The sequence below is a fragment of the Pelobates fuscus genome, chromosome 10 (genome assembly GCF_036172605.1).
Source record: "Pelobates fuscus isolate aPelFus1 chromosome 10, aPelFus1.pri, whole genome shotgun sequence".
Taxonomy (NCBI): domain Eukaryota; kingdom Metazoa; phylum Chordata; class Amphibia; order Anura; family Pelobatidae; genus Pelobates; species Pelobates fuscus.
Genome location: NC_086326.1, coordinates 151,241,571 through 151,267,703, shown reverse-complemented (window position 1 = coordinate 151,267,703; position 26,133 = coordinate 151,241,571). Strand labels below are relative to the sequence as shown.

At 46.3% G+C, this 26,133-nt stretch overlaps 1 protein-coding gene across 1 annotated transcript in view; it reads left to right on the top strand.

Moving 5' to 3' along the window:
• Positions 1-25,480, top strand: part of LOC134574869 (zinc finger protein 484-like) — a 38,604-nt gene extending 13,124 nt beyond the window's left edge. The window contains exons 5-10 of the mRNA XM_063433918.1: positions 7,285-7,351; positions 8,579-8,669; positions 17,152-17,264; positions 19,854-20,012; positions 20,132-20,210; positions 23,591-25,480. Of these exons, the coding sequence (XP_063289988.1) occupies positions 7,285-7,351; positions 8,579-8,669; positions 17,152-17,264; positions 19,854-20,012; positions 20,132-20,210; positions 23,591-25,083 (2,002 nt within the window). The 3' untranslated portion in view covers positions 25,084-25,480. The remainder of the gene's footprint in view (positions 1-7,284; positions 7,352-8,578; positions 8,670-17,151; positions 17,265-19,853; positions 20,013-20,131; positions 20,211-23,590) is intronic.
• Positions 25,481-26,133: the final 653 nt, after the last annotated feature.

The following is a 26,133-nucleotide window of genomic DNA, read 5'->3' as shown; positions in this document are numbered from 1 at the left end:
AGTCACTCACCATACGCATTTTGAACACAGCGAAGGCACTGATTCCCCTCTATTGGAAACAGACAGTCGCCCCACCACTGCAACTATGGTTTACACACATGGAGGAATTACGGTCCCTGGAAGAACTCCATAACTCAGCTAATGACACCTACCAAAAATACCTCAACACATGGACACACTGGATACTAAAGACTAACACCCCAGAATTTAGTAACTTGCTCTCTACACCATTAAACACCTAACACAGAGGCACCACATGTAAACCCTAGCGAACATGCAAAAGGAAGGTCAATTACAGCATACACCAGGTGAGAAGACAGGGGGGCCGCCCCAACCCCTTGGGCCCCACAAAAAGGTAGGGACACCACCGAGGAGCCACTTAGATAGGCCTAAACCTGGTCTCAGGAGGGATGATAGGGGGAGGAGGTAACACACCTATGAGGAGGACATGCCAGGGGCCCACGAGGACAGTGAGGGCGATACGACCCCCACATTCAGGATATGATATACCTAAAGGTAAAAAACAACCGAGAATTCGGGAATGACAGAACTGAGCTGGCGGAGACCACGGCTGCCTCGGGGACTGCCACACCCCACAATAACACGCAACAACACGACACACATTACTCTGCACACCGACACGATGTAAGGGAAACGGGTGGCACTGGACAAGACAGATTCCAGACCGCACACCCAAGAGTGCAGGATTACAAATTAATACTAAGAGCGAGCATACGAAAACTGCTTTTCGATACAAACGACTATTTTATCTAGAAAACTGTAACCGCGACAATGTTTTGAATAATGGACCTGCGAGTCCTATGTCAGAAGGGGCGCATGTGCCCGTGTCACTTTAAGAATCTGAGTTAATGTTAATACAGGAATCATCAGCTGAGACAAGGACCTGCGAGTCCTGATATGTATTTCCTGGCTTGTTCAAAAGTTCTGAAAAATACAAATAAAAATTATATTTACAAAAAAAAAATAAAACATTCGGGGGAACCACCTACACCCCAGCTCCACCGAGACCACTAGCACCACCACCACCACCCGCTGCACAGCCCCGGTTCCGACAACCCACCGCTGGCCCCTGTCATCACTGCCAGAAGTGGGGACATTATAAAAGGGAATGCCCACAGCTACGGGACCGTTCCACCTGGATTCGTCCAGGCCCACCTCCACCCAGGGCGGCCGCAGCCCACCACTACCAGGACCTAGTTACCACCCCGTATGGTTCCGCAGTCCCCATTACCACTGTGGAACAATGGGAGGTACTGCACGAGGCAGATCCTGTCCAGGCCAATGTGGATAATCTACGGCACCATCGACAGACGGTATATCTGAATGGTACAGCAGTCCGGCGATTACGAGATTCGGGAGCTACCATCACTTTGGTACAGAGCCACCTGATTTCAGATCAGGCAAAACTGAACAAAACTGTTGCCGTCCGGGTAGCTGGGGGAGCAGTGTACCGGCTACCTACAGCAAGGGTACATTTACATTGGGGAGCGGGGGCAGGGGAAGTGGAGGTGGGATTGATGCCGCATTTACCGGCGGAGGTTTTATTGGGGAACGATCTGGGGAGGCTCACTTCTGCTTTTGAGCCCCAGTCGCCCACCACAGGGGAGGTCAACCCTGTAGTCACCCGACAACAGGCCCGCACCCAGTACCACAACACACTGCCGGAGGTCCAGGTAAGCAACCCTACCCCCCCTCTAGAATGTGTCCCCTGGGCTCCACCTAATGAATTTGTAGCTGAAGTCGCAACAGACCCCACGCTTCAGGTGTATAGGGACAAGGTTGTCACGGGTTCCCCCGGGGCGGAGGGAGAGAGGTTTATCTGGGATAAACAACTTTTGTACAGGGAAACAAGCAAACAGATTACGGGGTTAGACCCGATAGCGAGGAGACAATTAGTGGTACCACAGCGGTACCGGGCTGAATTACTCCGGATAGCGCATGATATTCCGCTATCCGGACATCTAGGGGTTAGTCGCACCAGGTACAGACTAACCCAGAGTTTCTTCTGGCCAGGGATTAGCCAGGAAGTACGCAGATATTGCACGACTTGCGATACCTGCCAGAGAGTGGGAAAAAGGGGGGATCGCAGGAAGGCTAAACTTCACCCCTTACCCATAATAGAGGAACCTTTTGGCCGAATAGCGGTGGATCTGATAGGCCCCCTCAATAAAGCTAGCCCGTCAGGAAAACGGTATATTTTAACGGTAGTAGATTATGCCACCAGGTATCCAGAGGCAGTGGCTCTGACCAACATCCACGCTGAAACGGTCGCGGATGCCCTCATGCGGATATTCTCCCGGATGGGGATTACCCAGGGAAATTATCTCTGATCAGGGTACCCAGTTTACCGCAGAATTCACCCAACACCTCTGGAGGATCTGTGGCATTAAGCCTATTATCAGTGCCCCTTACCACCCCCAGACGAACGGGCTCTGCGAACGATTCAATGGTAACTTGAAGCAGATGCTCCGAACCTTCGCAGAGACCCACAAGGACTGGGAACGATTCCTGCCGCACCTCCTATTTGCATACCGGGAGGTGCCGCAGGAATCCACAGGGTTCTCCCCGTTTGAATTATTGTTTGGGAGGAGGGTCCGAGGCCCATTAGATCTTATTAGAGAGCATTGGGAGGGAGACCGGAGCACAGATGGCACTCCCATCATACCATATGTGTTGGCCTTTCGGGACCGCCTAGAAGCACTGACCAAGACGGTGAGGGAAAACCTTCAGGAGGCCCAGACACGCCAGCGCACATGGTATGATCGGGGAGCCAGGGACCGTAGCTTTCAGGTCGGGCAGAAAGTACTAATTTTAAAACCTGTCCGACATGATAAGTTACAGGCCGCCTGGCAGGGCCCATATAAGGTGGTGGAGCAAAGATGTGATACCACCTATATTATCGGCCCCTGCACAGGGACTGGGGGGCGACGCATGCTCCATGTGAACATGCTGAAGCCCTACCACGAGCGTACTGAGGAGGTAACCGCCATCTGTGCCCCTAACACGGAAGAGTTTGACAGCTTACCCCTTCCCGATTTGCTGGGGGATGGGCAGTTGTCCGGAGATTTAGGGGAGGTCACGCTGGGAGATCGGCTGAGCCCACAGGAGCGGATCGAGGTACAGCAACTATTAGAAGAGAAACGCGACACGTTCTCTAATGTACCTGGATACACGCCTCTGGCAACTCACCGGGTCGAGACCCCAGGGCAACTACCCATGCGCCAGACGCCCTACCGCATCCCAGAAGCGGTACGGGCAAACATGCGTAAGGAGATCGACGAGATGCTCCAACTGGGGGTGATTGAACCCTCAGACAGTCCTTGGGCATCTCCTGTAGTCCTCGTACCAAAGCGAGACGGTACGACCCGCTTCTGCGTGGACTATAGGAGATTGAACGAGAAGACTGTATCCGACGCCTATCCGATGCCCCGGATAGACGAGTTACTGGACAGAATGGCCAGGGGCCAATACCTCACCACTATTGACTTGTGTAAAGGTTATTGGCAAATCCCCCTGGCCCCAGACGCCATCCCGAAGTCGGCCTTTGTCACCCCATTTGGCTTGTACCAGTTTAAAGTCATGCCATTTGGGATGAAAAACGCCCCAGCCACCTTCCAAAGGATGGTGGATCGACTCCTGGATGGATTGCAGGACTATACCTGTGCATACCTGGACGATATTGCCATTTTTAGCAATACGTGGCAGGAACATTTAGCTCACATAGGAGCTGTGCTAGATAGGATAAGGGAAGCAGGTTTGACCTTGAAGCCGGCCAAGTGTAGTATCGGAATGGCTGAGGTACAGTACCTGGGACATAGAGTAGGGTGCGGTAAACAGAAACCCGAGCCCGCTAAAGTAGAGGCTGTAGCCCAGTGGCCCACCCCTAGGACTAAGACCCAAGTTTTAGCGTTTCTAGGGACAGCGGGGTATTACAGGAAGTTTGTTCCCAATTATAGCGCCCTGGCCAAACCCCTCACTGACCTGACCCGTAAGAACCTTCCCCGCCAAGTAAACTGGACCCCGGAGTGTGAACAGGCATTCCAACAATTGAAAAATGCACTGATAAATGCCCCTGTCTTGGCAGCTCCCAATCCAACTAAACGTTTTCTTGTTCACACAGACGCTTCTATGTTTGGATTGGGGGCAGTACTGAGTCAAGTCGGGGCCGATGGCGGAGAACATCCCGTGGCTTACATCAGTCGCAAACTGTTACCTCGAGAAGTAAGCTACGCCGCCATCGAAAAGGAGTGCCTGGCTGTGGTGTGGGCCCTAAAGAAACTGCAGCCCTATTTATATGGACAGCCCTTTTCCTTGCTCACGGATCACAACCCGTTAGTCTGGCTGAACCGGGTGGCTGGGGCCAACGCCAGGCTGCTGCGCTGGAGTTTGGCGCTACAGCCTTTTGACTTTAATATCCAGTACCGGCCGGGTAAGCAGAATGGAAATGCTGACGGGTTGTCAAGACAAACTGACTTAGAGAAATGATCCGTGAGCCCCCGGACATCCCCAAGCCGATCCGTGTTGGATCAGACTGTGTATGCCGGCTTGTGGGCAAGGGGGAGCAGTGTAGCGGATTGGTACCGGGCTGTCCCACGACATGTATGAGAATAATTGTATTTGGTCATATTGCTGGTTTAATGTGTGTGAACAGGTATAGAAAACCATGGTATCCGGTTATATGGACAGTTGAATGTATGTAAAGAACTGTATTCCTCTGGTTGTTCGGTAGAATCATTCATATAAAACCAGGGAATGAAACTACCGAACAACCAGACCACCCTGTGTAAAGTGTGCCTTCAATTACCGTTTGCAACAATGTTGCAAACGGGTAATTACCTATTCGTGCAGTGTGGTCTTTGTCCTCTGGGTGGCCGCCATTCGGGATACGAACACGTGGCGGCGGCCATCTTAAACTGCCGAACAGCGGTGTTTTGCCGTCGAGTGTCTGGAACCGAAATCGGACACTTGACTAGGCAACCACCGCTGAGACCTCCAGACTCCTAATACTTCGTGGGGAAACTACCGAACGGCCCGCCGTTCGGTAGGAAGAACCCCACGAACTAGGGGATTCATCCGACTCCCCATCAGGCCACTTAACAGCAATATTTCACCCATTTGTATTCGCCTGTTTGTGACCGACCGCAGGGCCAAAATGCATGGAACTGTTTTCGGATACTTTACCTCTGCGGTCGGTCCAAACTTCAAAGTCCCATAACTCCCGAACGCTTTATCCGAATGGGCTGATTTTAAAGTATGTTGGTCCCCCAGAATAGAGCTATCTGGGGATATTAGATTTGTGGATGTACCCCAAGTATTTAGGGTACATCCAAAACTCGGGGGAAACTATGTACATGCTAAGGGGATTATGATGCTAGAGGAGGGGAGGAGATCTGTGGGAGGTTACTGCTTGTAGATTGGATAATGTCTTAAGTAATAGAACCTCCTCCCTTGCATGGGAGAGGGCTTTATAAGGAACTGTGAAATAAAGCTAGTTAGTTCTACTCCTGAAACTGTGTGTCGTCCAGTTATTGGGAATGTGATGGGGATATTGCTGTATTACTCTACCTGCTGGAAACCTTGCCTGTGGACTGATCATCACCTTGTTCCTGAGCCTCACTGGGATCTCTAGTGGAGAATAGCTGTGCAAGATCGGCTCTCCGCTACAGCAGGTTTCCATGCCAGAACTTCAAAACATATACCACTACTGACCCAAAAGCACTAGGAAAGTCTGCTCCAATATGCTCAAAAGCCTATAAATAAGCCACAGAAGTTACGAGATTCTGTTCTGTGGAGTGATGAAACAAAACAGACTTTTTGGGCCAATGGATCCATGGTATGTCTGGAGGAAGAAGAATGAAGTATATGCTGAAAAGAGCATTGTCTACAGTTAAGCATAGTGGCTCGGTGCATCCTCTGGCACTGGAAACTGTAGTGAGTGAAAAGCAGGATGGATTCATTAAAGTATCCTAGGAGAAAATGTCAAATGTCCATTGAGGAAGCTGAAGCTTGGGCGTCATTGAACCTTCCAACAAGACCATGATCCTGTGCACACCTCAAATTCCACCAAGGCTTGGTGCAGAAGAAAATTCTACAGCAAGTATGTCAAACTTGCCGGCCGCATGCGGCCCACAATGAATATTTTTGTGGCCCGCGAGCTTACTAAAGCAGAGTAGGCACCTGCTCTCCCCACATTGCAGGTGCTTACTCATTTACCCGGCCAGGGAGAGGTCACTGGTGGCAGCGAGGGAGCTCAGTCTTCTTGCTCCTCATTGCTCCCTCCCGCACGCCGTCTGAAGTGAAGACGGGCCCCGGAATATGACGTCATATTCCGACATCACTAAACTGCGCGTACGGGAGCAGTTAGGAGCAAGAAGACTGAGCTCCCAAGAGAAGATCAGGGAGACGTCCCAAACCAGCTCCCAAAGGTAGGGAGCAATGAATACAATGATGTGAGTGTGTGCAAGAATGTTGAAGTGTGTGACTGTCAGTGTGTGTCTCTGTAGTGTTTGTGTCTGTCAGAGAGTGTGTGTGTGTTGGTCAGTGTTGTGATGGCCGCGGCTAGACAGTGGAGAACCTGGTGGGGTATGCAACGCCACATTCTGACGTGACGTGAACGTGCTCCACCTTCACAGGTTTGTTTCAAGAAGTAGCTGGAGGAATCTGTTTGGCACAGGATGCGGACGGCGCCATTGGGGGTATACCAGAGGCTGGACACGAGTCGCATACTGGCAGCGGCAATGTGAGTGAGTCTGCTTGTTGGCTAATTGTTATTTTTAAACAAGGGCTGGGGTTTACTAGAGGGGGGTGCTGGGATTTAGTACAGGGGGGACTTTGAATTGGTACAGAAGGAGGGCTGTGAATTAGTACAGAGGGGGGACTGGTGTTTAGTAGAGGGATGTTTTTTTTGTTGTTTTTTTTATACTGTAATTTTTAAAACAAACCTACGTTTCTATGAAAATGTAAGGTTTGTTGTATTGCTTTTCTTTTCAGGCCACAAACTTAAACCTTGTTTATATGGCCTGTGCTAGCCTTTGAGATTGACATGCTTGTTCTACAGTGACTGTCACAGTCCTCTGACTTGAATCACAAAGAAGCCTGTACAGTGCCACCTGTTGGTAGCAACAGGTATGTGCACTACCTGAATAGCATGGCTTGTTAATTTGCATATTCAAGCATATTATGCTTTCTGTAGGCAGGAGAGATATTTCATGTTAGTAATTGTGTGCCCCACCTCTTTATTAATATGTTTGTGTTATTATGAAGCTTCGATGACTGGGGCTCAAGTGTTCCAGTCTTGTCCCCTTGCAGCGAGGAAGTGGAAAAGGCGGAGGTAATCTGTCACATTGCAGAAGCTCCACCACAAATTGCTTTTGTTGGATTTGTTCATTGCAAGAAGCTGAAAGTCTGCAAATGATGATAAATCTGATTTCAGTAAGGGTTGAAAAAGTTTAATTACAACTGTACTTGTCCTAATTAGGTCTTCCTGAAGCATTGAATTTGTCTTCGGCTGCCACCAAAGTGGTCATATTGTTCAGCATGGTTCTTTTAATGTGCATAGGATGAGATTTAATTGGCCCAGATTTAGAGAACTGTTTAAATTGTACAGTGACCACTACGATCTGTACTTTTGAGTTCCACAGCATTATATTACACACTGTAAAGTATTTTTTTTCATAATCGTGAAAAGCAGTTGGATATGGGGACTACGCTGACTCCTGAACAGTGGTTGGACATATTCCTCAACGTTCAGATGTTTTTTCATTAGAGGGGAGTATGAAGTGTTGTCCAGATGAGATCTTGACCCTATCTAGTTGAAACACATCTCAGAGGACATTTCTGGATTTTTACCTACATGTGAAAAGGAAGTTTCCTGTTTTTATTCTTGGTGGGGCTACCCTTGACTCAACTTGTTTGGACTCATTTCTATAATGTCATCCACTGCCATCTATAACCCATCATCCTCAGGCTGACTTACTTAACGACAGTATAACAGATACACAGATCAATAAACAAAGAGACACTATAGGTACCTAGACCACTTCATCTTTCAGAGAAGAAGTGCTTAATGGCTTCTCACAGAGTTTAACTCCTTGAAACGACATACAGCCTCTTCAAAATCCCAATAGGAAAGCATTGATTCAATGTGTTCCTATGGGGAAGCTTTAATGCGTACATCGCTTCCTACACATGCACTTTAGATCCTCCGACAGCATGATGTTACTGGGGAGGAGACTGAGCCAGTGACAACAGACCCCCCTTGCTGGAATTAAGGTAAGAATTAAAAAGGGTTTATAACTCGTTTGTGCTTGCAGGTAAAGGAGGGACCTAAAGTTTAGGGACAGGGACATACTAGAGCGTTTTGAATTCCTAGTGTTCCTTTAACAGAAAAATATGGGGTACAAACAAAATTTACCCCCTATTTTTAAATGCAAAAAAATTTCATGAGGTAAGTAGTCTATCCTTAAGATCAGTTCCATCCATCGCCTGAGTGGAACTGCTCTTTAAGCTGATGGCCCCACATACTCCAGCTGGTTTTTTTTGTTTGTTTTTTAACCAGGCTCTACGAGGCTCTTGGCAGAGCTGCTCTCTCTGGCTCTCATTGGAGAAGAAAGTGCTCAGTCCAGGTTCAGCATGTGGTGTGCTGATGCGTAATTCAAAACATGGACAAAATTATCACAAGCGGTCAGGAACTGTCGCTCTGTGCAGCCTGATTGAAAGCACTGAGGGAGACAACGCTGCAGCAATGTTCACAAACTCTGCAGCTAGAAGTCATCATCAGAGCTGACAGTGGCTACAGTATGCTCTATTAATTAGCAAAATTATTAGGGTGCTTGGAGTATTACTGCATAAGGAACATTATAGACTTTATTAAATGCCCAGTGTTATATAGTAAAGACAAAAATGTCATTTAAAAAAAAAAACTAGTGCCGAATAATGCGATGTATTTGTCAATTGAATTTAAAAATGTCCCATGCTCACTAGTAATTATTGAATAGACATCCCATGCAGAATATATTGACCGCAGACACTGTGTATATTATACAGCTTACATTGTGTAGTGTTTTACAAGTGATTACAGAAGTAAAACTCTGTAATGGGCAGTGTATGGGAGTATATTGTGCAAGTCCCTACTTACTAAATGTGTGTGTGTGTGCATGTACAAGTAGAGATTGTAGCCGTATTAGTCCAGTGATGTAGATGTAAAAAAACATAAAATTTGTATCTTGTAATACCTTTTTTAATGGACTAACAGAATTTTTTTAATGGCAAGCTTTCGGGAGAACCTCCCTTTCTCAAGTCTAAAGCATTTCTCAGCAAGACAACACATAGAATTCAAAGTTGTGTTGTGATACAGGGGTTAAAGAGACATGAGTGCAGATAAGACACCGGTTTGATAGAAAACAGACACCATACTCGCAGAGGGTCATAAATATCTTGAGTGAAGATTAGAGTAAGGGGGGAGAGAAGGGGGGGGGAGGAGGGGAGAGAAAGAAAGAAGAAAAAAAAAAACCCAAGCAAACCATGCAGAAGATGGTGCTCGAAGCGGAAAATAAATCCAAAATCATTACTTAGATGGGAATTCATGCATTCTTAATATAAGAGTTACAACACGTGATCGCCTCATGACACCAGCAACCTATAAGACTAAGAAGAAGGAGGTCACAAGACCCCATTTAGCTTAGAACACACCAACCCACGACCCACAAGAATCAACCGAACCTTACGCACATACACCCGAAAAGCCACGCGAAAACACACCAAGGATGCTCGCATAACCAACACTATCGCAGGCAAGGCTCAGCCGACAAAACTTCACACAGGAACGGTCCACTCACAGCCCGACCCACGAGACAGGAAGACACGATACCAACAGAAACTAAAAATACCCCTCTACCCCCCACTCCTCCCCCCCCCCCCATACCCCAGAAGCAGTAAGCACTAACAAATCTAAATCCCAGTTACCCCGACCTGCCCCAAAACCAAAAAATGTGCAATGTGATATGTATGTTGGACACGCTCCGAACCTTGAACCTCATGTAAGAACAAGCATGGTTATCCGGAAAACCAGGAAATGTGAACGCTGTACCAACATGTCTAACGCTTTCTTGTTACATTTTTCTTAATGCATAAAATAAATAATTATTATTTTTTTTTTTTTTAAATATAAAGTTACAGGATTTCCGCTGGATAAACCTATATCCAGCATACAGACTCACATACATATACATAAACACAAGTAGTGTATACACAATATGCACAACAATATACATATAAATACAACCAAATGCACAAATATATGTACATGCACACCTATACATACATCACATACAAGCACCAATACATGTACCTATACAAATCTGCCTACAAAATACATAGACCCATAAATATGAATATGTACACATACACCTATTCACATATACACTGCATGTAAACCCACACTATATATATATATACACACACACACATACTGTAGCGGACCACGGGTAACCCGATCGGTTACCTCTGCTATTACCTTCCTTTAGCCCCTCAGGAATCCTTAGAATAGACAGACAGACATTCCCCCAGTAACTGGACGACACACAGTTCTGGAGGTACAACACTTCTATTATCCCACACTCAGCTTTTATGCATAACCCCATGCAAGGGGTCCACTTCAGAGATACACAGGGGTTATATCCCAAGATCCTCTACACCTGGAAGCAAAAGTGCGGGAAAGGGGGTCGCTGTCGCTTTGTTTCCTAGGTCCAGGAAGCCCACCACTCAGGCAAGGGGTTTCCTGCCCAGGACGACAGGGGGGTCTTCATTCCAGGAGCCTCGGTGCCTGAGAGCCAAACCGCGGGGAAGAAATCGTCCGTTTGTCTCCCGGGCACAGAATACCCCACCAGATTAGCCAGTACCCCACCAACCTCAGGCGTCTTCACTGCGGCACATTCCCTCAACCAATCTCCGTTCACGAGGTTCCGGTGCTGAAACCAACAAGGGAAGTGTCTCCTTTCAGGATACGAATTCTCCTCCTGGCTGGCGTTCATCTATGCAAAATGGCGACCACCCATGAATTACTTCCCTTGTGATTTTAACACTATGTTGCGAGTGCGTACGTTCTGATTAATTGGTGTGAACGTTCCAATGGGGCACTGTGGATGTTCTCGTTCAGGAGGCAAACGAGTCGGAAAACAATCCACGAACACTCCCCATGGCTGGCGTTTGTCTATACGAAATGGTGGCCACCCAGGGGAGCACTCATTAATGGTTTCCCTTGCGGTTTGTGGTTTGACACTTATGTTGCGAGGTGAGAACGTTCTAACTAGCGTTCTAAATTGGATATCGGGGTGGTCACTGTTCGGGAGACGAAGTTCCTTTCGTATGAGCGCTCCCAAAAGGGGAGCGGGGTACAATATGCGAAATACAGGGAAAAACACATAATCCAAGTGGACAGCCCCCGAACAGGCATGGGTTAATGTGAGACCCGAATACTCTCATATAATCTGTGCGTGGGTTAATGTGTGAGACCCGAATACTCTCATATAATCTGTTCGTGGGTTAATGTGTGAGACCCGAATACTCTCATATAATCTGTGCGTGGGTTAATGTGAGACCCGAATACTCTCATATAATCTGTGCGTGGGTTAATGTGTGAGACCCGAATACTCTCATATAATCTGTGCGTGGGTTAATGTGAGACCCGAATACTCTCATATAATCTGTTCGTGGGTTAATGTGAGACCCGAATACTCTCATATAATCTGTGCGTGGGTTAATGTGTGAGACCTGAATACTCTCATATAATCTGTGCGTGGGTTAATGTGGGAGACCTGAATACTCTCATATAATCTGTGCGTGGGTTAATGTGTGAGACCCGAATACTCTCATATAATCTGTGCGTGGGTTAATGTGAGACCCGAATACTCTCATATAATCTGTGCGTGGGTTAATGTGTGAGACCCGAATACTCTCATATAATCTGTGCGTGGGTTAATGTGTGAGACCCGAATACTCTCATATAATCTGTGCGTGGGTTAATGTGTGAGACCCGAATACTCTCATATAATCTGTGCGTGGGTTAATGTGTGAGACCCGAATACTCTCATATAATCTGTGCGTGGGTTAATGTGTGAGACCCGAATACTCTCATATAATCTGTGCGTGGGTTAATGTGTGAGACCCGAATACTCTCATATAATCTGTGCGTGGGTTAATGTGTGAGACCCGAATACTCTTATATAATCTGTGCGTGGGTTAATGTGTGAGACCCGAATACTCTTATATAATCTGTGCGTGGGTTAATGTGTGAGACCCGAATACTCTCATATAATCTGTAGGTGGGTTAATGTGTGAGACCCGAATACTCTCATATAATCTGTGCGTGGGTTAATGTGTGAGACCCGAATACTCTCATATAATCTGTGCGTGGGTTAATGTGTGAGACCCGAATACTCTCATATAATCTGTGCGTGGGTTAATGTGTGAGACCCGAATACTCTCATATAATCTGTGCGTGGGTTAATGTGTGAGACCCGAATACTCTCATATAATCTGTGCGTGGGTTAATGTGTGAGACCCGAATACTCTCATATAATCTGTGCGTGGGTTAATGTGAGACCCGAATACTCTCATATAATCTGTGCGTGGGTTAATGTGAGACCCGAATACTCTCATATAATCTGTGCGTGGGTTAATGTGAGACCCGAATACTCTCATATAATCTGTGCGTGGGTTAATGTGAGACCTGAATACTCTCATATAATCTGTGCGTGGGTTAATGTGTGAGACCCGAATACTCTCATATAATCTGTGCGTGGGTTAATGTGAGACCCGAATACTCTCATATAATCTGTGCGTGGGTTAATGTGTGAGACCCGAATACTCTCATATAATCTGTGCGTGGGTTAATGTGAGACCCGAATACTCTCATATAATCTGTGCGTGGGTTAATGTGAGACCCGAATACTCTCATATAATCTGTGCGTGGGTTAATGTGTGAGACCCGAATACTCTCATATAATCTGTAGGTGGGTTAATGTGTGAGACCCGAATACTCTCATATAATCTGTAGGTGGGTTAATGTGTGAGACCTGAATACTCTCATATAATCTGTGCGTGGGTTAATGTGTGAGACCCGAATACTCTCATATAATCTGTGCGTGGGTTAATGTGAGACCCGAATACTCTCATATAATCTGTGTGTGGGTTAATGTGTGAGACCCGAATACTCTCATATAATCTGTGCGTGGGTTAATGTGTGAGACCCGAATACTCTCATATAATCTGTGCGTGGGTTAATGTGAGACCCGAATACTCTCATATAATCTGTGCGTGGGTTAATGTGTGAGACCCGAATACTCTCATATAATCTGTAGGTGGGTTAATGTGTGAGACCCGAATACTCTCATATAATCTGTGCGTGGGTTAATGTGTGAGACCCGAATACTCTCATATAATCTGTGCGTGGGTTAATGTGAGACCTGAATACTCTCATATAATCTGTAGGTGGGTTAATGTGTGAGACCCGAATACTCTCATATAATCTGTGCGTGGGTTAATGTGAGACCCGAATACTCTCATATAATCTGTGCGTGGGTTAATGTGAGACCCGAATACTCTCATATAATCTGTAGGTGGGTTAATGTGTGAGACCCGAATACTCTCATATAATCTGTGCGTGGGTTAATGTGTGAGACCCGAATACTCTCATATAATCTGTAGGTGGGTTAATGTGTGAGACCCGAATACTCTCATATAATCTGTAGGTGGGTTAATGTGTGAGACCTGAATACTCTCATATAATCTGTGCGTGGGTTAATGTGTGAGACCCGAATACTCTCATATAATCTGTGCGTGGGTTAATGTGAGACCCGAATACTCTCATATAATCTGTGTGTGGGTTAATGTGTGAGACCCGAATACTCTCATATAATCTGTGCGTGGGTTAATGTGTGAGACCCGAATACTCTCATATAATCTGTGCGTGGGTTAATGTGAGACCCGAATACTCTCATATAATCTGTGCGTGGGTTAATGTGTGAGACCCGAATACTCTCATATAATCTGTAGGTGGGTTAATGTGTGAGACCCGAATACTCTCATATAATCTGTGCGTGGGTTAATGTGTGAGACCCGAATACTCTCATATAATCTGTGCGTGGGTTAATGTGAGACCTGAATACTCTCATATAATCTGTAGGTGGGTTAATGTGTGAGACCCGAATACTCTCATATAATCTGTGCGTGGGTTAATGTGTGAGACCCGAATACTCTCATATAATCTGTGCGTGGGTTAATGTGTGAGACCCGAATACTCTCATATAATCTGTGCGTGGGTTAATGTGAGACCCGAATACTCTCATATAATCTGTAGGTGGGTTAATGTGTGAGACCCGAATACTCTCATATAATCTGTAGGTGGGTTAATGTGTGAGACCCGAATACTCTCATATAATCTGTGCGTGGGTTAATGTGAGAGACCCGAATACTCTCATATAATCTGTGCGTGGGTTAATGTGAGACCCGAATACTCTCATATAATCTGTGCGTGGGTTAATGTGTGAGACCCGAGCCCTGGATACCCTCCCCTGCCCTGGGTGCCCACACTGGGTTTGTCAGGTGACTCAGAGTGCTGGGAGTTGTGGTTTGGGAGAGCAGTCAGTTTGTTTCATAATCACACAAAGCAGAGCTGGAACTGAACACCCCGGAAGTAATACAGGTGGAACGCACAGGCCGGAAGTAATACAGGTGGAACGCACAGGCCGGAAGTAATACCGGTGGACCGCACAGACCGGAAGTAAAACAGGTTGAACTCACAGACAGAAAGTAATGCAGGTGGACCGCAGAGACCGGAAGTAGTACATGTGGAACGCACATACAGGAAGTAATACCGGAAGTTATTAGGAACCCGGAAGTTAAATGGAACGCACATTGTGCGGTGACGTGAAACGCAAACAGTTCTCACCGAGAGTGACCCGGAAAGGGGAGGAGCCCGGGGGTAACCGAGAGCGAGCGAGAGGTGCGCGATACTGCATGGTAAATAGCGCGAGTCTAGTCATAGACTGACACACTGAGTGTTCACTCACCCCCTCTGCCTTCACTCACCTCCAGCCTTCACTCACCCCCTCTGCCTTCACTCACCCCCTCTGCCTTCACTCACCCCCTCTGCCTTCACTCACCCCCTCTGCCTTCACTCACCCCCTCTGCCTTCACTCACCCCCTCTGCCTTCACTCACACCCTCTGCCCCTCTGCATTCACTCACACCCCCTGCATTCACTCACCCCCTCTGCCCCTCTGCCTTCACTCACACCCTCTGCCTTCACTCACACCCTCTGCCTTCACTCACACCCTCTGCCTTCACTCACACCCTCTGCCTTCACTCACACCCTCTGCCTTCACTCACCCCCTCTGCCTTCACTCACCCCCTCTGCCTTCACTCACCCCCTCTGCCTTCACTCACCCCCTCTGCCTTCACTCACCCCCTCTGCCTTCACTCACCCCCTCTGCCTTCACTCACCCCCTCTGCCTTCACTCACCCCCTCTGCCTTCACTCACCCCCTCTGCCTTCACTCACCCCCTCTGCCTTCACTCACCCCCTCTGCCTTCACTCACCCCCTCTGCCTTCACTCACCCCCTCTGCCTTCACTCACCCCCTCTGCCTTCACTCACCCCCTCTGCCTTCACTCACCCCCTCTGCCTTCACTCACCCCCTCTGCCTTCACTCACCCCCTCTGCCTTCACTCACCCTCTGCCTTCACTCACCCCCTCTGCCTTCACTCACCCTCTGCCTTCACTCACCCCCTCTGCCTTCACTCACCCCCTCTGCCTTCACTCACCCCCTCTGAATTCACTCACACCCTCTGCCTTCACTCACACCCTCTGCCTTCACTCACACCCCCTGCATTCACTCACCCCCTCTGCCCCTCTGCATTCACTCACACCCCTTGCATTCACTCACACCCTCTGCCTTCACTCACACCCTCTGCCTTCACTCACACCCTCGGCCTTCACTCACCCCCTCTGCCCCTCTGCATTCACTCACACCCCCTGCCCCTCTGCATTCACTCACACCCTCTGCCTTCACTCACACCCTCTGCCTTCACTCACACCCTCTGCCTTCACTCACACCCTCTGCCTTCACTCACACCCTCTGCCTTCACTCACACCCTCTGCCTTCACTCACACCCTCTGCCTTCACTCACACCCTCTGCCTTCACTCACACCCTCTGCCTTCACTCACACCCTCTGCCTTCACTCACACCCTCTGCCTTCCCTCTCACCCTCTGCCTTCCCTCTCACCCTCTGCCTTCCCTCTCACCCTCTGCCTTCACTCTCACCCTCTGCCTTCACTCTCACCCTCTGCCTTCACTCTCACCCTCTGCCTTCACTCTCACCCTCTGCCTTCACTCGCCCCCTGCGTCATCTCGCCCCCTGCATTTGTAGCGGAGCTCCAATACCCAGCATAGGTATATCCGCTGTATTATCGTTGTAGCAGAGGAAGCAATAAAATCCCCCCAGTAACTGGAGAACACACAGTTCTGGAAGTCAACTGGTTTTTATTCAGCCACAGCTGGCTTTTATTCAGCTCCCAGTGCAAGGGGTTTCTTAAATCATGTTCCAGGGGCTGCCTGCTAGCATACAAATGTTCCCCCTGTTTTGTAGTTTAGTATGGGCAGCGGTATCAGTTTACCAGGTGTTCACGGGGTAGAGTAGCCGAAATTAGTTCCAAGTTGTTGACGACCATATACCGCTACCTACATTCGAGTGACAATGTGTCCGCCGTTTGTTTGCACACGTGCGTTCAGCGCTACGAACGGCAGCCATGCATAGGAATCCCTTTCCTTAACAAGCAATTTGCGGTTAACAGCCAGGGGTGGTCGGTTGTTTCTGTATTCTCAATCCTGCCATTCTCTCTAGCTTAATTCCTCCTATGACCATATTCCTCATTTTATCTCTCTCCAGTTCTGGTCAGTTTCAAGTCATTCGTAATTACTATTTTCATAAATCTAAATTCTGTTTGACAACAAATCAGCAAGGTCTTCATGATTAATAGATGCACGTTGCTTGGTGATGCTGACAGATGTATAGTTTTGCTATAAATAAGTAATTCAGTATATCTAATTTATTACAGAGATCATTACAAGGATAATTCCTTCCTCAAGGAATCATCGTAACTGTGATAATGAACAAAGACAAGAATAAAGTGGCTGAGAGGATCTCTGAATTCACCCTGGAGATCATCTACCTGCTGACTGGAGAGGTGAGGGATTCTGGGTAATGTCATTATGGAGATCATCTACCTGCTGGCTGGAGAGGTGAGGGATTCTGGGTAATGTCATTATGGAGATCATCTACCTGCTGACTGGAGAGGTGAGGGATTCTGGGTAATGTCAGTATGGAGATCATCTACCTGCTGACTGGAGAGGTGAGGGATTCTGGGTAATGTCATTATGGAGATCATCTACCTGCTGGCTGGAGAGGTGAGGGATTCTGGGTAATGTCATTATGGAGATCATCTACCTGCTGGCTGGAGAGGTGAGGGATTCTGGGTAATGTCATTATGGAGATCATCTACCTGCTGACTGGAGAGGTGAGGGATTCTGGGTAATGTCATTATGGAGATCATCTACCTGCTGGCTGGAGAGGTGAGGGATTCTGGGTAATGTCAGTATGGAGATCATCTACCTGCTGGCTGGAGAGGTGAGGGATTCTGGGTAATGTCATTATGGAGATCATCTACCTGCTGACTGGAGAGGTGAGGGATTCTGGGTAATGTCAGTATGGAGATCATCTACCTGCTGACTGGAGAGGTGAGGGATTCTGGGTAATGTCACCATGGAGATCATCTACCTGCTGGCTGGAGAGGTGAGGGATTCTGGGTAATGTCATTATGGAGATCATCTACCTGCTGGCTGGAGAGGTGAGGGATTCTGGGTAATGTCATTATGGAGATCATCTACCTGCTGACTGGAGAGGTGAGGGATTCTGGGTAATGTCAGTATGGAGATCATCTACCTGCTGGCTGGAGAGGTGAGGGATTCTGGGTAATGTCATTATGGAGATCATCTACCTGCTGACTGGAGAGGTGAGGGATTCTGGGTAATGTCAGTATGGAGATCATCTACCTGCTGACTGGAGAGGTGAGGGATTCTGGGTAATGTCAGTATGGAGATCATCTACCTGCTGACTGGGGAGGTGAGGGATTCTGGGTAATGTCATTATGGACATCATCTACCTGCTGACTGGAGAGGTGAGGGATTCTGGGTAATGTCAGTATGGAGATCATCTACCTGCTGGCTGGAGAGGTGAGGGATTCTGGGTAATGTCACCATGGAGATCATCTACCTGCTGACTGGAGAGGTGAGGGATTCTGGGTAATGTCAGTATGGAGATCATCTACCTGCTGACTGGGGAGGTGAGGGATTCTGGGTAATGTCATTATGGAGATCATCTACCTGCTGACTGGGGAGGTGAGGGATCCTGGGTAATGTCATTATGGACATCATCTACCTGCTGACTGGAGAGGTGAGGGATTCTGGGTAATGTCAGTATGGAGATCATCTACCTGCTGACTGGAGAGGTGAGGGATTCTGGGTAATGTGAACCTGTAAATTATTCACACAGTCCAGATTAGAAAATTGCATGTGAAAAGAAGGGCTGGGGCAGAGGGAACTATACCTGCCTGGAAGAAGGGCGGAGGAGGCAGAGGGGACTATACCTGCCTGGAAGAAGGGCTGGGGCGGAAGAGGCAGAGGGGATTATGCCTGCCTAGAAGAAGGGCTGGGGCGGAAGAGGCAGAGGGGATTATGCCTGCCTGGAAGAAGGGCGGAGGAGGTAGAGGCTGAGGGGACTACACCTGCCTGGAAGAAGGGCTGCAGCGGAAGAGGCTGAGGGGACTACACCTGCCTGGAAGAAGGGCTGAAGGGACTACACCTGCCTGGAAGAAGGTCTGCAGCGGAAGAGGCTGTAGGGACTACACCTGCCTGGAAGAAGGGCTGAAGCGACTACACCTGCCTGGATGAAGGGCTGCTGCGGAATAGGCAGAGAGGACGATACCTGCGTGGAAGAAGGGCTGCTGCGGAATAGGAAGAGGGAACGATACCTGCCTGGAAGAAGGGCTGCTGCGGAATAGGCAGAGGGGAAGATACCTGCCTGGAAGAAGGGCTTCTGCGGAATAGGCAGAAGGGACCATACCTGCCTGGAAGAATGGTTGCAGTGTTTGAGGCAGAGAGGACGACACCTGGCTGGAAGGAGAGCTGCAGCCTGGTCGGGTGGAAAATCTCCAGAAGGACCCCAGTCAAGCTTCGGCGACTGGGGCTGAAGCGTTCCAGGGTCCCTGCAGGCGGCTAGGAAGCGGACTTAGTGGAGGTATTTGGTCGGAGTACAGGAGCTCTGTCATCTTGCACTCTAAGCAAATCTGAAAGAATCCCACAGCAGATCCAAGCAAGTTTAATAGAGAATTACGAAAACATAGCTAAAAAGAGAGATCCCATACATGCCAGAAAAAACTAATATAAAAAGAAGTCCATACACCTGTAAGAAGGAAGGTAGGGAAAAAAAAAATCTAAAGGGACACTGGACGCATTTCGCGTCTAGCACAAACGTTTTTTGTAGCTTGTTAAAGAGTCTGTCCAAACTGCTTTGCCTGTGCTGTCAAAGTTGGTGTTCTCTGTTGTGATCATTGCACGACTGTATTCAATGCTCTGATGGTCCTTACCAAGAGTAGGGATCCAGACATTTATGTGCACGTATTACATTAGTTGTGGAGAGGAGAGGCCTCCCTGTTCAGTGAGATGTGCGTGTAAGCAGTGAGACGCTGTGTCCTAGTTATGTTTTTCCTGTTCTTTAGGATCATGTGGTTGTGAAGAAATCCAGTGACTGTGTGTTAGGAGGATCTGACAGCACCCACAGGACCGTGCCTCCACCTCGCTCACTGCTACAAATGAGAAACAATGAGCAGAAGATCCTGGAACTGACCAATAAGATCATCCACCTGCTGACTGGAGAGGTGAGGCTGCTCGGAATGGGACATCATGGAATAAAACCAAGGGATGTGTCTGGATGGTGACTGTATCACTGTGTGTTTGTATAAGGTGTGAGGACGTCATCATCTTTGTTTCCCTGTAGGTTTGGCAGTATTTAGATGGACACAAGGAATCTCACAGTGATGTGATATTGGAGAACCGCCAGCCAGTCAGCTCACTGGGTAAGAGGAAGTTTCATGGAATAACTAATATTCTGATGATTACATGTCGTGTGTGTGCTCTCTGTGATGTCGTTGGTGCCGGATGTAATGTGTCTGTCCTGTCGATACCTTGATGAATACGAAGTGTACATGTGAGGGATAGCTGCTGTGACTGACTTCCAAGAAGGTTTAGTTTTCAGATGCTGTTTGTAGAATTGAGCATTACATGGTTTAAAGCAGAACCGTCCATTGTTTGTCACACTGTTGGGGAAAAAAATTAATAGAAATTTTCCTGTAATATGCCTTCGTTTCAGGTGATGCTCAGTTTTCTTGTAAGAATAAGTAACTGTCGTAACAATCCAGGTCAGTCCTCAGACAGGGCACACAATACACTGGGAGAGTAGAAATGGGTTTGTGATATGAAAAGCATAGATTGTGGACTTTTCAGAGCACGACCCTTGTTATACATAAACCCATTATATTGGTTTCTCCGCCTTTCTCTTTGCCGACTGTGAGCCAAGATGGAGACATCGAGATCCAGAATACAGGAAACTACAGCAATAGGATTTTCTATATTAAATTACAAACAAGATTGTGGTACATGTAGGGGATGAAGTCCATCATAATTTACAGTTTTAATTTATTTGTACTTTTTGTGTTCACAGAGCAATGGGGTCAGGAAGAAAGACGTCCTTAAAGGGACCATCCAGGCATTAGTACAATTTAACTACATTTGATAGATTTAGGTGTCATTAAAATGCTATATTTTTTTGCATGTTCAAATATTTATAGCTTTTGTACAAAATAAATTTTTTTGCAGCAAGCTGCACATAAGCCTCGTTAGCCACACTCCCTCATGCCAGAAAGACCTGATTAAGGGAGCTGCTTTTAATTCACAACCTGGCTGCAGACAGTCAGAGAAACTACAAACCCGTAGTGATATCCTTACTATACATCTCCATAGGTGTCCTGTCCTTCTAATGCAGGTTGCTTTGTAGTTGAGATTATTCAGTACTGTCAGTGGCTGAATTGTGTTAGATAAGTGTGTGACGGACCGCCTGGCACCCAGACCGGGTACCTCCGTCAATCGCTGCTTCCTAGTACTTAGAAGTACCATAAGCACCGCACTGGAGCACCATAACCACCGTAAACCCCACGAACTGCTGCAGCTTGGTTGGGGTCTCGCTGTACTCCACCCACCCTGAACCCAAGACCAGGATCCAGCTTCCAGTGGGTAGACCTCTCCTAGTCCAGAGAGTGAGGCAGGCTGCTCTTACAAGAGCAATCGTTGTGATCCAAAGGAGTATAGTAATTATAGCAAGTGAATATAGCTCTCCAAACATGAGCCTAGACTTCATGAAGGGTAAAACGAATCTCAGTTTAATGGTAGCCACAACTGGCCTTTTATGACAGTCCTCATGCAAGGGGCACTCCCCCCTGGACCTGAGAGATGACTACAGTAAAAACATACACAATTACATTGACTCTCAGGTCCAGGACACTGTCATACAAAATCAGATAATCCCTCCTCTGTGCCTGGGAGATAATTGGATCAGGAACTGGACTAATCTAATCCAATTATCTCCAAGCACAGAAAAAACATACATTTTTACAAACCCCCCCAAAATTTATAGAAAACGGTACATGCAGTGATAACACCACAAATTAATAAATAAATGAATAAAAAAGAGAAGTAGCAGTTACACACCCACTCTAGCGACTTGATGAGTTATATACTCAGAAATGGAAAATAGGGTGTGTGCGCTTAAGAATATAAAACTAGATAAATGATATAAGAATTATCAAAAAACATTTATTAATTAGGTAAAAAATAAATAAGCAGAGGACTAATTCCGATCACCACTGTTATACCTTAACCGGACAATTAAATACAAAAGTATAATAAAACAGAATAACAAAAAATAAATGACACCAAATGTATCCACAAACTAACTGCACTGAATGGCCGAAAAGATGGAATAACCTCAATATAAAGAATATATATAGAGGTCCGATCACTAAGTGAAGGTAGGGTGGATACAAAAAAGCAAAAAAATGATATACCAATAAACACAATAATAATAATAAGTAGGAAAAATATATATCTGTCCTCGGTGTGGGCCCCCACCTGAGGTAGATATAACCAGAAGGTAAATAAATGAAATATGTATAAATAAAAGACAAGAAACAAACCCCCCCAAAATACCTTAAAACACCCAAAACCTCCACAAAAGTTACATCTCTGTCTGGAGTACAAAAGTACATAACTCACATGAACAGAGCCTTTTCAATTGCATTGGGCAAGTTATATTGCAGGGCCCATAGTCCTGAGGCAAGAGGCGGCCAGCAGGCCCCTCCAAGAACCCGTGATGAGGTTCAGTTCGTCACAATAAGGAAGTCCTTTTTATGGAGTGAGGGGGTGTGGCTGAAGAGACACGCTTATGCTGCAGCATTCTACAATTTGTTTTTGTTTTTTAACCCTCTGACTGGGTATCCCGCACTTACTGGTATAATTTTACGCATTTTGCGATTCTCACGCGCTCTCGCTTATTTATGTTTCTTTGCGGTGATAGTTATTTTCCTGTTCTCACTAACCCTGCTGGCAAAGAAAAACATATATATATATTTTTTTTTTTTACCAAATTTGAGAAAACTATTACGCTGTCAGAGGGTTAATGCAGAAATACAGCACATGAATGAGGCCAAAAGGTCAAATGCATTAAAGTCCTATTGATGCCACTTTAAGAATGATCATATGATCTATTATTAGACATTAGTTTGCAGAAATACATTTGCAAGATGTTAAGAAGTCCTATAAGTCTTCAGAACAGCATTTTATAGTTAATTACTGAAATGAGTGTGCAAAACAGTTAAATGTAAAATGTCTATATAATATAATGGCAGTATTTAGAGGGACACTCCAAGCACCAAACGAACCTGTTGTGCATTTATAGGTTATGGTCTATGTATGTTCCCTGCACAAGTTGGCTTGCTACTAACACAGATATTCCCACACCTCTAATTCTACTCCCTCACTCAAATACGTCATAGGGACAGTATGCTTCCTTGTGCCTGTATAACATCTTGTACGGCATATGATACCTGTTCATTATTTACCAGGGTTTATAATGTAGACCTAATAAGAGTAAGCATAATGCCCAAATAGAACATTAATAGATAGTGAACTGAGGGAGGGGTTGATATACGTAGTGAACATTCTGTATATAGCGTGAGGAACATTATCGGTGGTGAGCTGGTCTTGTGATTTGCCTATATGGTAGGTAAACATTCTATTCAATATCTAAAGTACAAAAATGTTAATAGTTTCTTATAGAATACCCAACAGCAATGATTTGATATGGAGCATTTACGCTAATCATTGTTACATTAATTTCCAACAGATTTGTCTAAAGTCAAGACGACTTCTATAACATTTCAAACTCGTATTTCTTCACCATCTCATCTAAACGAAGAAAAAAGTATATCTGAATGTAATTCATCAACAATTTTTAATTCCGGCTCAGAGAATTGTGAGAGGGATATTTCTGACCCATCAGGCCATCTCGTCAAAGACAATTTTACAGATATTGACATTTATACGTCATCAGACCATATACAGACAGAATATCCATCTACTCATCTTAAAGATGATTTATCATCATGTGAAGAAGGAAATCTCACAGACACAGACATGTACACACCCACAGAACAGACAGAATATCTATCTACTCTTATTAAAGACGAATCTTCATCATGTGAAGAAGGAAATCTCACAGACACAGATATTTACACACCCACAACACAGACAGAATATCCATCTACCCATATAAAGGAGGAACCAACTTCATGTGAAGAAGAAAATCTCAGAGATATTTATACACAGATACAAAATACACCAAAAGTATATACATCTACTATTAATGAGAAATTGACCTCATTTGAAAAGGGGAATCTCACAAATATTGACATATATTCTCTCACGGAGCATTCACAGACACATATCAACCAGGAATCATTGTCCTGCGAACAACTGAACATCACAGAGGTGGAATGTCATAAAATCACAGAACATACACCGTTACCTATTGATGTGTATAACAGTACTTCAAAGGATGAAAATAGCATTCTGTCTCTAATTCAAGACCATGATAATGCAAATTATAACAATAATTTAATTTATGCTGCACACTTGAGGACAGACAGCATGTATAACTGTCCTGAGGTTTGCTTTACTAGTAATGTGGATTTCAGGAAACATCAAGTTGTTCATAAAGGAAAGAAACTGTCTTGTTCTGAATGTGGAAAAAAATTCTCTTTTAAATCGCAGTTGAGTAGACACCAGATAATTCACTCGGGGGAGAAACCCTACTCGTGCATTGACTGTGGGAAATCGTTTGTTCAAAAATGGAACCTTCTTCTACATCAGAGAAGTCACACAGGTGAAAAGCCATTTTCCTGCTCCGAATGCAGGAAATACTTCACTCAGAAGTCAAACCTCATTAGACATCAGAAAACTCACACGGGAGAGAAACCCTTCCAATGCCTGGAGTGCGATAGTCGTTTCATTCACCGATCTGATCTTCTCATACACCAGAGAGCTCACACTGGAGAAAAGCCATTTGCTTGCACTGAATGCGGTAAATGTTTTTCTCAGAAGTCAGTCTTGGTTAATCATCAAAAGATTCACACTGGTGAGAAGCCATTTTCATGTTCTGTGTGCAGGAAAGACTTCCTGCACAAATCAGATCTCAAGATACATCAGCGAATTCATACTGGAGAAAAACCGTTTGCTTGTTCTATATGTGGTAAACGTTTTAAGGTAAAGTCTCAACTCGTCTCGCATCACAAAGTTCACAGAATAGAGAAACCATTCTCTAGCTCAGAATGTGGTTAATGTCAAACAGGGGTGTAGCGGAGCCCTAGTCCTAGCAGGGACTCTTCATTCAAAGTACAATCAGGCACAAGAAAAACACCAAAGGAATATCCCACCTCCTCCCCAGTAACTGGACGATACACATTTCTGGGAGTACAACTGAACTGAGGTTTATTTGGTCACACATGGCTTTTATGCACAGACCCCTACAGGGGTTTTCCAACACAATACAACAGGGGGGTTTCAATCAGAGGGGTAACTAAAAAACACGGGGCCCCGGTGCGAAAATTGCCCCCATACATCAACCTCCCAGCCCATACTTCCCCATCCCCCTACATGTCCCTGACCCCCTCACACATGCAGACAAACAGACATGTAGAGAGACACGCACTAACAGACACTCATATACACACACACACACACATTCAAACACACTTACAGACACACACAAATTATTAATATTAAATGTCCACCCAGCCTCCCTGCCTTGAGAGCTGGCATGGATCTGCCCCTGGGGTCCAGTGGGGCTTCAGTGCGGCGGGCGATTGAGTTCCTGTCAGACGCGGCGAGCGAGCTGTGATCTCTCTGATCTGCTCCCTCGCGGGCCGTTTGCTGATGCCGAGAGACGGAATATGACATCATATTCCGGCTCCCGGCATCAGCAAACTGTGCGCGACGGAGCAGAACAGAGAGATCACAGCTCCCTCACCGCATCTGACAGGAACTCAGCCGACAGCGGGGGGTCCATTAGGTGGCCAGCAGGCAACCTCTTGGGGCCCCCCCATGACAGGGGGAACACAGGGGGCGGTATCTACGCGGCTCACGGTCGCAAGGGTTGTGGCTGCAGCCGGACCCCCTGCAGTGAGGGGCCGGTCGCAGCTGCAACCCCTGCGACCGTGGTAGGTACGCCACTGGTTTCAAACCCCAAATCCTCTGTTCCTGAGAGATAATTGTGTGAGAAAAACTCTTTAATCATCTCTCAGGTACAGAAGAATCTACAATAATTCCAAACACCCCCCAAAACACATTTTAATATTTCATTGTTGCACTATATTCCATTTTGTGTAATTT